Genomic DNA, 13,404 nt, shown 5'->3' on the forward strand with positions numbered 1-13,404 from the left:
AGAAAGAAAGAAAGAAAGAAAGAAAGAAAGAAAGAAAGAAAGAAAGAGAGAGAGAGAAAGAAAGAGAGAAAGAGAGAGAAAGAAAGAGATAGAGAGAAAGAAAGAAAGAGAGAAAGAAAGAGAAAGAGAGAAAGAGAGAAAGAGAGAAAGAGAGAAAGAGAGAAAGAGAGAAAGAGAGAAAGAGAGAAAGAGAGAAAGAGAGAAAGAGAGAAAGGAAGAAAGGAAGAAAGGAAGAAAGGAAGAAAGGAAGGAAGGAAGGAAGGAAGGAAGGAAGGAAGGAAGGAAGAAAGAAAGAAAGAAAGAAAGAAAGAAAGAAAGAAAGAAAGAAAGAAAGAAAGAAAGAAAGAAAGAAAGAAAGAAAGAAAGAAAGAAAGAAAGAAAGAAAGAAAGAAAGAAAGAAAGAAAGAAAGAAAGAAAGAGAGAAAGAAAGAGCCAAGCCACTTCTCTCTTAAGTTATATTACAGAGTTGTTTAATTTCCTTGAATTTCCATAAACTCTGATTTGTCTTGATGCAGTGATGCACTGCATGCAAAAATATAGTGACAATAGGTGGTTTTTATATCAAGGTATAAATTTAGTCTGTAGTAATCTTGTTGTAAGAAGCTTATTTCTGTGACCTTATTGTGGTTGGCTGTGTTAGCAGGTTTGCTGAAATAATGAAGGAAGGGCACTTAAGGGAACAAAGAAAAGATAGCTGATAATAAGCATACTTGTTTCTATTTTCTTTGGGAAAAAAAAAAAAAAAAAAAAAAAAAAAAAAACGGGGAATAAGGAAAAGAAAAAGGAAAAACAGGAAAAGAAAAAGAACAAAAAAGAACTAAAAAGAAAAAGAAAAAGGAAAAAGAAGAAAGGAAAACGACAGAAAAAAAAGGTAAAGAAAAAGGTAAAGAAAGAGAAAAAGAAAAAAAGAAAAGAAAAAGAAAAGGAGAAAAAGAAAAGCAAATGTTGATCAAAGTCCTTTTTAGAAATGTGAAAAGGAAATATACCTGGCAATATTAAGTTATTTAGGCTGCTAATACAAAAATTCAGTCCACTTTTGGTTTTATTTGTCACAGAGTAATGATAGATTTTGGCAGGACTCACATCCATTATTATTCTCTTGTGCTTTAATTGACTGTATTAGTGATTCAGATCTTAAATGCTATCCTGACTCTGAAAAAATCTGTAGTTACTCAAAGAGCAGCTCAAAAACCATTGCTTGAATGGTCACAGTTCAATTCCTGTGCATATTAGACACTATATTATTATATTTAATTACAAACATTGAATTGCTTAAGAATTTTGTGACTTTTGTCCCAGAAACTGGTTTTACTTATGAATTTCATATATTCAAAGCTGATCTCATTCTGTGAATAAATTTATTGGCCATTGTCTATTGGCTCTGTAGCATATTTGTATAACATGAGAAAAATAGTTCCTTCAAAAAGCAAAATATACACAGATTATGTATGCATTTTTTCTGAATAATGTAAAATTCTCACTTTACTTTTTACTATTAAGATAGCACATTTCATCTACTCATAACTGATTGATAGACTTTTCCCTGAGAGTTTGTTATTCTATCTCTCCAACCTTTGCTGGTAGAGCCCTGAATATTCCTAAATTGTCATTTTTAATGTTGTGTGTGAATACTCAGTTTCTACTTCATGGCTTTTCTTATGAGAATTGGCAGGGATCCTGAAAGATCATCAGGTCCAACCTTCTCTAGGAGAAGGAAGGATAATGCTGCTGGCCTTGCTGACACTACGTAAGTTGGTGTTATGAGTTGAATTGTAGGCTCTTATTCTCACTACCCACTAATACTAGGCTGAAATGAGTTTAAGCTTGAATTAATTGAAAGCAGTAAAACAAAGAAATAGATACCATATCTGAATGTCTGAATTCTGTTTGGAATTCAGAATGACCCTAGCTAGTGCCACCTGAGTTCAGCTATCAGTCACTGGCTGTTTTTCAGTAAAGAGAATGATGCATTTGGGAAAAGCTGCCAAGAGGCCTGAAAATTACCAGTCTGCGACTTACTTTCTTAGAGTGGCTGATCTCTTACAGATGATTAAGCCCTTTCAGAAAAGCTGCTTAGTGATATAAACTGATTCTCTTTAGAAACTGTGAGGAAGGAAGACACACTCGAAGGGAGTAAAGAATTAAACAAAGAGCAATTTAGGGGTTTAAGGACATTTTTAGTATCAATTTCCTAGCTTCTGGCTTTTTACAGTGCTGAAGAGAAGGACGTTGGAGAACAGAGGGAATTTTAACTGTGAATAGTGTTTTAGGGTTCTTATTTTATTTATTGGTGTTTTTGTTTTTTTTTTAATATATATTAGCTGTCTGATGCCAACCTGTTCCAATATATTCTGTAGAAAAAGGAAGATTTTCAAGAGATTGTGAAGAGTTAGAAAGCCTTTTTTTGGGTTGTAGTGAATAGTCAAGAGTGCCGGCTGTTTCTCGTTTGCCTTAGTTCTACAATTCTCTGCTCTTCAGTGCCTGCTACAACCAGCCAAGGATTTAGCATAAGAGTCCCCACTTGAATAATGAGATAAGAGGCCTGAATATAGGAAACGTTTGCGCAAAGGGCATGTCTCATGCAGCAGGAAATCCCAGTTATCCCTTCTAGTCTGTGCTCTCAGCCAGCCACATCTCTGCCAAAGCATACCATAGGAAAAGGACGTTCCCTTACACAGTTACAAGTGCTTCATGACAAGTGCGGAGCACATCCAGTGCAACTGTCCTGCTTCCCCACTGATTAATATATTTCTTAGACAATTTTAGAATTTTATCTTTGCTGATGGCCTTTCTGTGGGATCCTTTTGGAGCCTATATCCCTCGTCTATCTCCAAGAAATAAGATGAGATTTCGCTTTTTGAAGTCCTACAGGTATCTCTTTTAATGACTTATGGTGTAATTGACATAGGTAATAAAGGCAACTGTTTTTTTGTTATTATTTTTCTATGGGATTTTTGTGTATAAGAGCCTGGAAATTGTATTAGCTTTGACTTCTGCTATTTCCTTGAGTTCACAAGGGCTTTGCTGAACCTGTTTAGTAAGAAAATAGTGTTTCCGTGTTATTGTGTAATAGTATAAATAAGTGACCATGGAAGTTTATGAAACTGGACTATTCAACCTAATAATAATTTTGAATCTACTATTTGCACTCCAAATCTGAGAAAAAGTGCAGAGTAATATTTATGTCACTGTTCTTGTGAAAGTACTCATTCTAGATATTGTAAGTAATTATCGTAAGGTAATTTATGTAGTTATAAAAATGACTCCTAACTAAGTCAGAAATAGTTAATCTTTAATGCTCATGGACTTTTACTGATTTGCACAGCCAGGGAGCCATATTTGTTAAATATTTTTGTGTTCAACATTTAAGAAGTATAGTCACGATAAAAATACACACATTCTGTTTCTACCTTAGCTAATATTAAAAAAAATGACAATAGCAAAGTATTTTTTTCAGTATTTCTTTTACTGCTTTCTGCAAATCGATCAATACTTGTTTCCAGTTTCTTTATTTTTATTTATAATAGAGATAAAATAAATTTGAAACTTTAAAATTTTTAAAAGATCCTCTCACTTGTATATAACACAGAGTAAAACTTGTTAAGTATAATCTTCACTATTCATTGAGACACAGCCACATTTATTTGCGCATATGTAAAATATTAAATGAGCATGAGAATAATTGCTTTAAGTAAGGTTATCACTGGCAAATACTGTCAATATAAATACGATAAAAAATTGGCTAGATACAATCCAGCATCTCACAGTGTTTTCTTTGCCAAAACTAGATAGTTTATACAGAGGGAGCTGTTTTTTTTTCACCAAAAAAAGTAAAAATAACAAATAATGGGATTTGAATAGAGAATAAATATATGGTATCTGTTATGATACTATTTTAGTTCCAAATTGGATCATATAATTGGATTAACAGTCTCTTAAGGCAGTATTTTTATATATATTTTTTCTTTTTGCTTCAAAAATACTAGTAATATCTTTTAGAATCTTATATCAATGTTTCAGAAGAAAAAAATTACATCAGGTAGCATTTTAATATAGGATATCCTTTTTTATGATTAACTTACCTAAATAGAGCACATTGTCTATTTATGTTTCAGTCTAGCAAGAGTAGCCTTAAATATTGTTAATAAAAAGAAAGTCTTATCTGAACTTCAGAGAGGGGAATGAATTTTGTTTTACCATAGTAACAGTGTTACAGGTTTGTATTGCAGGGTATCTAAGGAATTAGTGTGATTTTGATGGTAATTTTTTAAAAGTTGAGGCATAGTTCTTATGTGTCAGTTACTAAGTGTCAACCATTTGTTTTTATTAGTTAATTTAAACGTAACTTTTGACAGAGAAGAAGATTTTTAAAAAAGAAAAGCTATACATATTTATGTCACTGCCAAAGCTCCATTCACACCGTAGGTTATATTTAGAAATCTACTACAAAATTTTACAGTACACAGTCCCTGTGTAATTTAATAATCTTGTTTATGTCAACTGGCGGTTCTGCTCACGTCACTGAACTATCTGATGTCAAGGAGCTTTGGTTTCTAAAGCAGAATTCCTGATAGTACTATCCAGCTTTCCATAACTTTGTTTAATAAACCATGCTATTTTATAATCTTAGTTTAAATTGTGAAGTTGCCTATGATTGTACAATGTTTTTTGTTACATTTTGGGCAAAAACATGGTGTTTCTCCTCTGATATACTCAGAAAACCATTGATTAAGTGAATCATTGTGTTTTCCACTTCCATATTTTCTTTTTGAAAGATTATGTAATACATGAATCCCTCCTTCTCTTCAAATACTGATTTGAGTTTCATTGCTGAGCAGCATATGTGCTGGGGTTGCATATGTGTCTGAAAAGAATAGAAGTCGTTAGAGAGGAGAAAAAAATGTATTGATACAGAACAAGCTTTTCTAGAAAGAACTGGAATGTAACACAGTTACACAGAACTAATCTTCTTCTTCTGATCACTTAGAAGATTCACCAAAGGATGATTTGCCCTACATATCTGGCTGCCCACTAAATCTTCTATCACCATAAAGGATTTGCAGATAACTGAGTGGATATCTGAGTAAAATCTGTATGAATAGGTAGTGGCAGTAGCATGCATTAAATTGAATAACCAAAATTTTTTCTGAATTACTACATTGTCACAACTGTATCTTCATTTGAATAGCTGTGAAGAAGCACTCCCTGAAATGCAGTAATCATGAAATTTCTTTTTTTTTATACAGAAAACAAAACAAAACAAAAGGTTCTCTGTTGTTGTATGTCTTTTTTTTTCTTTTTTTTTTTTTCCTTTTTCTTTTCTTTTTCTTTTTTAACCATATGTCATATTTCCCTGCACCAGAGGAATGGTCATGTGTCCAAAGCCACTGCCAACTTCTGCAGCCAGCTGCTCTACGTACGCAAGGAGGCAGATTCCCTCCTGCCAGATAATTGTACTCCAAGCCACTAAGCTCTCAGGAGATAAGCTGTAAATGGAATCTCTCTCAAAGAACCATTTTCAGAAATTCCTTCTCTTAGGGGATTTCTTAATGATGCCAAAGATTTCTTAGTTAGCAGAGTGTAGTACTCTAACCTCTTTTGTTATTACCAGCTTTGCAATAAATTGGAATAGAAATCAGATTAAAGTTTATTATTTTATTCATTATGGATTAAAGTCCCAATGCACTGGAGCTAGTTTGCTTTTTTATGAATAATCACTCAGCAATGTCTGAGAAATAAAATTTTTGAATGCACAGGCATGGACTTTTCTAGCTAACATGATGAATCAGGCAATTGTTTCATTTTGCAGCTCAGAAGTTCTGTAATTCAGAAGATGTCACATCACTTAAAATGATGTTTTGAGCCTAATTCACATTTATTTTCAATAAAACAGCATGGCAAAATGTCATTGTAACCAATTCAACCTTTTGATTATGTTAGCTTGAAATCCTTGGGAAAAAAAGAGAAAGAAAAAAAAAAGAAAAAAAAAGAAAAATAACAGGGTTTATTGCTAGTCAGGTTAAGCAAGAATAGGATGATAGATGCAAGTGAATCATACTTGACACTTGGTGTTGCTGTAAACTTACATCCTTGGCAAAATGGCACAGACCATGTTTCAGTACCAGTTCCTAAAAACCCAGCAAGTCAAGTTACAGCCCATTGGTCCCCAGCAGGAGGAAGAAATTGAAGTAGTATTTTCTAAAGCTTCAGACTGTGCTTGTATTTTAGGCTTGATCAATCCTCACAAAGTTGAGTCAATCTATGATAGTGTGACAAGTTGACTCTGTCAATATTTCCCATTTCTTCTTTGGACTACCAATACTTGATGTTTGTTTTGTGGCATTTTTGTTGTTCTTACTATCATGAAAGAGATTTAGCTAATGTTGAATGAACAGAAAACTGAAGTATACATACACAGAAATTTAATCATTAAGGTTTTTCTAGTTTCTGTTGATGTAAACTCTAGTAGCCAAAGCTAATGTAAACTAGAACCTGTATGAAGAAAGATCAGGAAATACAGACTGAAGGAAATTATGCTAAGTAGGGTTGCTATGGTTTACAATAAATATCTTGGCTTTGTTATTCATTGCTGAAACAATCACTGTATGAAGTTGATGTTCCAGATAAATCTGGGAGCAGCCTTCAGAATCCCTCTGGAGTGAAGAAAAATATTTCACTAGCCATTAACACCAGGAAACAGTCTGTTTGATTTATGAATTTTAGATGTCCATGGATATTTATGTTAATGTCAAGACTGTCTGACTTGCAATTCCCTTATGTATAACGAATTCTAGAAGCACTATAATTAGATCATCCAATCTGATACCCAACACATCAGGAAAAAGCTGACGCTAGTTCAGCATGTACCATGTCAAAATGTTGTAATTAATTTCTAGAAACTGCCTTATAGAAGGAGAAAACTATTATAGTAGTAACCGGTAAAAGTTCATTTTATGACACTGTAGAGTGTGTTTGTATCCATTGCAGATATAAATACACTATTTTTTATTGCAAAGGAAATTAAAAATCTCAAATTTCTTGTTGGAATTAGTAAATACAATTTATTTCTTAGCCCCAAAAACCAGTAATAGCTGCATATTACTTATTGTTTCAGTCATCTGTGTGAAAACAGTATATGAGCATTAATAGCGAATTTCTGCAATATGGCAAAAGGCAATTTAAAGCTCTAATGTGCCTTTCTTAACGTGCTTTTAATTCTGTGAGTTAAAGAAAAGAATGTAGACAAAAAATGATTTAAAAAAAATAATAATAACAAAATAATACCAAAAGACAACCATAGCTCTTGACCACATAGTGCATTCTAACACACACACCAGTCCAATGTCCCTTATCCAGGGCCAGCTATATTTCATAGCAGAGGTGGTCCATGACAGCTAATCCAGTCTCCTATCCTGTGTCAAATGTTTGAGAAAGAATAGCAAGAAACTTGCTGGTTACAGTATAATATTCCTTGAGAGAAAAATTTCAAGTCTCCAGCAGACCCCTAAAAATTAGTGTTTTTTGAAATGGTGCTAAGTTTTTGGTGTCAGTATTATCTCTGGATATTTGCTTTCACAGGTGAACTCTCTGTGGAGTGTAAACATTTCTTCATTCTGTTTTCATCGTTTGCTTTCTAGTATTTTTTTTTTTTTAATAGGGTTTTGTGACCTGATGTTAGTAAAAGGGTTAGCTGCTGTTTTGTGTATTTATATGCTCCTCTTTTTCATCAGCTTTCCAAGTCATCTATCCTTTCACTGCCTCTTTTCACATGGAGATATTGCCACTTCCATATCATTATGTCTCTTAGTCTCTTCTCCTAGCAGAATTCCTTCTGATGCTCAGTGACTAGAATGAAATGCTGCGTTTCTAATCTTTGTAAATAAAGCTATTCCTCTTGTAAATGAACCATAATTTTAAAGATGTTTCCATTGTAATATTTCCATTATTACCACCTATTTCAGTTTCAATGTAGTTTAACAGATTTGCTGAGTAACAGATATTGAATCCCGAACAATTATCTCCCATTCCTTGAAATATGCGATAGTCTCTGTACTAGCATGTTTAGACACTCTGTATTTTGAAAAGTGTTGAATAGTCTCAATTCCCCTGAGTTGTAATTTTTCTTCTGTTCCATGTCTACCCCTTCTCTTTTTATTCCAAGAGAAGTTTACAAGGAGTTTACAGTCTGCAGGATGTGGAATTACATTCCAATTTCCATTGGAAATCTTACTTTTCTAAAAGAAAAGAAATCCTTCCTGATGAATGACCAGTTTTACACAACTTTCTATGGAAAAAACATTCCTGTTTTAAGATGAAGAAATCTAAAATGCGATTTTCAGCCTCTTTTCTCCAGGATTCCTGGCTTGCTGGGAGGTCAGAGGGTCCCTTCAGGCAAGCTGCCAGAAACTGAGCAACCATAAACAGGAGACATATGCTTCACATCAGCTGTCCTGTACATTTGGTCATTAATACATGTGTATGTCTTCTTGTGTTTACATACACCTACATACATGTATATTATATTTGCCTTAAGCATACACATGTATAATGTATAGCTATATACATATACATATATCCTACATTAGAATGAGTGAAGTATCAGAAGTTGGTCAGGAAGAAATAGCGCTTACTTTACTGTTTGTCCACATGAACTCTACTTCACTGTTTATTTAGTCATTTAATTTGCTACATTTCCAGTCAGTACTCAGCATTTTAGTGGCTTAGCTTTCACATACTTGGTACAAATTTCTGTTGAAACTGCAAAAGCAGTGACACAGCAGAACAAACAACATAGCTGAAGAATATCTGTCATCACTCCCAAGCAGGATAAGTTCCTGTTAACACTAGCTGAAGTTGTTTAGCTAGTGAAGAAACCTAAAATGGAAGAAAGCAACACTACTTAAATGAATTATAATTGTTTTCAGATGGAGAATGGGAGGCTCTGTATTGTCTTTGTTATAACATACACTGATATAAATAAATAGATAAATAGATAGATAGATAATAAAAAAGAGAAAAATACAGCTTGAGCTACGTAGGTATTGCTTTAATGTACCTTCAAATTGTGTCAGACTGTGTCAGACTGAATACAACTTAAACTGCAGTTGCTGGATGGTAAGCAACCATACCAGATTTTTCAGTGCCCTCATGACTTCATCTGAAGGCACTTTTTCCTTCTTCCTGCTCTTTCCAGACACCATCATGCACCTAAGCCCTTGTTATAAGCTTCTGTGGAAGTACTAGCAGCCATCAGAAAGGAATTACGTTTAGCCAACATCAGATCTACTGCAAAAAGCTTCTCAGCCACAGAAAATGAGAGTTCACACTCCAAAGAAAATCTTGCTAGTTTCATAAATGCTGAATCATGTACTTTTGCACATGACCATTACAGGTGTGCTTGGAAGCAAGAACAACTGGCTGGCTGAAGCTTCCATTCTGACCAAAGGGTAATGCATCCCTAGGGAATTAGAGCTCCTTTCTTCAAATCAGAAACACTCCATTCTCTTCCACTGAATGTAATGTTTTCTCTTCCTTATGATAAACTGAATGTGGCAATAGATGGAACTTAAAATTATCAATTATATTATGGCAAAGACAGCAGGATCTGCTAGTTAGATAGCTGTGGCATCAGGCAGAAGCATCTCACTGAACTGAGAAATATGTAAATAATGTCATTTCTGACCTTAACTCACATGACACTAAAAGTCTCTGATATTTTCTTATGTTTATGTGTTCTTTCTAAAAGTGCAAAACATGTTTCAACTTCTAATGGAATTTCTAGATAACCATCTAATTACATCATTTTTTCTTGCTTTTTGCTCATCTTACTCATAAGCAAAAAACAAAAAAAACAATAAAGGAAAAGAATGTGGTTTTGGAAAAGCTCAACTAGAAAAGTGAGGAAGACAGCTTTCTAAGCAACAAAGCCCATCCGTTTTATGTCATGTACTAGCAGGAAAGCCAAAGGTTTCAACATCACTTGAAACAGGACTGAACAGTAAAAAAAAATTGATAAATGAAAACTTGAGTCAGTCTGTAAGGCAACAGAAGATAAAAGCAGAGAGTAGTAGGGCTTACTGGTAGCAAATGAAAGAAGCTAAGTTTGTTCTAAATCCTGTACAAGAAAACACTCTAATGAATATGCCATGAGATGTTCATGAAATGATGAGTTTTTAAACTGAATTATCTATTCAGGATCATTTCCTTGCAGCTGAAATCAGGGAGAAATTTAGCATTTTACTGCCATATGTGGTTAAATATGTCAGCATTCATAATGAAAATACAGATTTTTGATTTTTTTTTTCCAATAGAGAATATACAGCAGCCATACCTTCTCTTAACATTAATCTCAGCATCCAGATGAAAATCTTAATGAGAAAATCACGTAGTCTTAAAGAAGCTATTAAGATTAAAACAATTTTTTTTTTTCTTATTTCCTCTTGTCTACAGTCCCTCTTGAGCTTTCTTCCATGCACAGCATCTATTGAAACATGGCTTAATTTGAGGCTCCATACAATTTAGCATAAAAATGCATTTTGTTCTTGTTTCTGATAAACTCTGCTTGGGATCACAAATACAGAAAGAATTCTAACTAGAGTGGTTTTGCAATTCCAATCCAAGCACATTTTAATGAAAAAAAAATAGTGTTTGTAGTCAAGAGTAGAACTGATATAACACAACTGGTGTACTGATACTTGGAGTTAATAGCAAAATTCAGTGTGATTTCATTAAGTTCTTTTTCCAGAATACAGACAAAATTTTAGATATGTTAAAGAAGCATAAACCCTTGTGATCCACCAAGTGCTTAAGCTTTGCTCCCACATCTTTTTTCTTGCTAGGCTATCCTTGCTAGAATATTATTTACAATAAAATGATAACATAAAATGATACATGTTTATGTTTTGCATACTTTTCTATTCAGAATCTTAAATACATCATACATTAAGCTCCAAAAGCATATAAATGGAAATAGGAATATATGTTAATCCAGGATGTGTCTGTTAAACAGAAAATCAGACAGGGATACAAATCTTTTCCATGCCAAATGTCAAAGGATGCATGTTTCTCTAAATTTTGATGCAAAGCTCTTTTTGATATGTCTTGATGGTATTACAAAGTGCTAGGCCAGTTGGTTTTAGCGAGAGCTTTTTAGTGGCTCTGATTTTTCTTTGTGTCTACACAGTGAAGAAATCAATCTGTAAGTCCTTCCAACTGATGAACTAGGAGGCAGGACAATGCTGATAATACTTATCTGTGCTACTCCACTGTCATTTGGAGTGGTCATTGGTCCAGATCTCAGGTGGTCCATGGTAACTCATGAGCCATTCTCAGATGGGCTTGGGAGACTCTTAAGTGGCATAGGCCAACGTTGTGCCATCGATCTTTGTAATAATGAGTAATACTAGCAAACTAAAATAGAAGTCTTCAAAAACTATGACAAAAAGAGATGATAAGGGAAATATGGGTTAATGGAAACCAGAGATGCTGAAGTAATACAGAGATGTTGAAGTAAAATGTCTCAAAGCAGAAGCACCAATTTTCAATACTTAAATTACATATGTAAACTGTATATGAATAAACCTCCACTAAGAACATTTTAGTGTCTTTCAATGCCATTAAAGTAAACTATCATAGCTTTCTATTGGATTATGTTCTGATAGTGTATGTTACAGTACTGTCAATCTGTCAATCTCAAATTCTTGGGAAAAAAAAAAAAAAAGAGTCTCAAGTGTTTAAATCTAAAAGGGCTTCCCAAAGCCAGAAAAGCTCGGAGCTTGATTTAATTGCAGTTTGAGATTTCTGTACAACTGCTGGACTTCAGGAGCTTTAATGAAAATATCACAGTCTGTGAGATTAGAAATAAAGTTTTAGAAGTTGCCAAGGCAGGGTAATGCCACTTTGATAGTCATACCTTTAATTTATTCATCAAAAACTCCATTTCAATAAGGGTTTTCAGTGTAATATGAACAGTGGAAGTAAGCTACAGGCTGGTCATCGTGATGTCAGACTACTGTCAAGTATTTGTTTCTTTTAAAGTAGAGTACTAAGGTAGTCAAGTGATTAACTCAGGCTGCTATCAACATGCAACTGTCTCCAGCCTCTTCTTCCCTGATAACCTTTCAAGATGCAGATTTCCCAGCTCTCCCAGCTGTACAAGACTGTTTTAAGATGTAAAGAGGGAGGTAGACTATTCTAGAAAAGCTGTACTTTCCACTGAGAAAGAAAACTGCTAAATTTGCATTTTCTTCATCACTTCAAAGCAAGAGTTGGTCTTTGACCAAAGAAAATAGTTTATAACTTGGATTATACATTTGAATTAATCTGTCATTTTGATTTTAGTTTGTACTAGCTAATGAAAGTTTAAACTAAAGAGGATAAAAGGTAGTCAGAGAATGTTAGTGAAAATTATTTATTACAATGAAGAGCAGTCTGGTGTGATCACAATTTGCCAGTTTACCTTTAATAAAGAGAAGTCTATGGGTGCCTTTTATTGTAAATGATTTCAACAGAAACACTCCTGAATATTCAAGATAATATTTACTATGGATAAAATACATTATTTTGACCCTGTAATATTTAGTTTGCCATTAAGTTTCATACACTCTGCTGCTATAAAAGGATAAGAGTCAAACTGCTTCCAAGTAGACACTTTCAGTAAGACAGAAAATTTTTTGTGTCAGCTTTCTGCGTGTACAGAGTCACCTCCCTCAAAATATCTTTTTGGTGTAATAGCATAAGCAGTTTGTGGCAATGATGTAAAGCACTCGAGAGCATCTACCTTTGAAGTCTTACAGATCTTACCCTGAATTTGGTGCAGCATCTTCATTTTTGCCTTTATAGCTGATAGTAGCTTAAGGAAGTGAAATTATAATATACTGACAGTAACTTTATGTCTCTTTATATACTTAAAAAAGGGATTTTTTGATTATTTTTTCTTTAGACTTTTTACATCTGTAGTTTAAGAGCATTTTCATATTCAGTATTTTTAGTTACAACCTAAATAACTGTCTTTCATTATATTTATTATCTGTTCCTGTTTTTTAATTGAAGTAATTACAGAATTTTGCTTTGTTTCTAGATTATATTTCTGGCTACCAAATTGCTTGCTTTAGTTACCCACTTTCTGTTTGTTCTGTCTCTGTGTATACATAATATTACTGCAATTTGATTTACAGTTAATGGAGTAAGGCATTGTAGAGACCATAATTTATGGAAAAATTTCCTTACTTGGCAGGTAGATAAAGAAAATGCTGTGATAATTTTGTGTAATGAAAATAATCTTGTGACTTACTTCATCTTTGTCAATATACTTTTAATTTAAAATTAAAAATATTCTGATGTCATTTTTCATCTGCAAATGTTGAGTTGCATGGTAGCACCTGCAGACTCAGAACTGCAAATTAA

At 33.6% G+C, this 13,404-nt stretch overlaps 1 protein-coding gene across 4 annotated transcripts in view; it reads left to right on the forward strand.

Moving 5' to 3' along the window:
* Window positions 1-13,404, forward strand: part of LOC122182103 (cAMP-specific 3',5'-cyclic phosphodiesterase 4D-like) — a 268,281-nt gene that overhangs the window by 166,888 nt on the left and 87,989 nt on the right. For 3 of the 4 annotated variants that reach the window (XM_042875099.1, XM_042875097.1, XM_042875100.1), the window contains exon 1: window positions 2,648-2,871. The exons of the other annotated variant lie outside the window; for it this stretch is intronic. In XM_042875099.1, the coding sequence (XP_042731033.1) occupies window positions 2,783-2,871 (89 nt within the window). In that variant the 5' untranslated portion in view covers window positions 2,648-2,782. Of the gene's footprint in view, window positions 1-2,647; window positions 2,872-13,404 lie in introns of those variants that run through there. 4 annotated transcript variants of the gene reach the window in all.

The sequence above is a fragment of the Lagopus leucura genome, unplaced genomic scaffold (assembly GCF_019238085.1).
Source record: "Lagopus leucura isolate 7727_CA_CO unplaced genomic scaffold, USGS_WTPT01 Super-Scaffold_100014, whole genome shotgun sequence".
Lineage (NCBI taxonomy): Eukaryota > Metazoa > Chordata > Aves > Galliformes > Phasianidae > Lagopus > Lagopus leucura.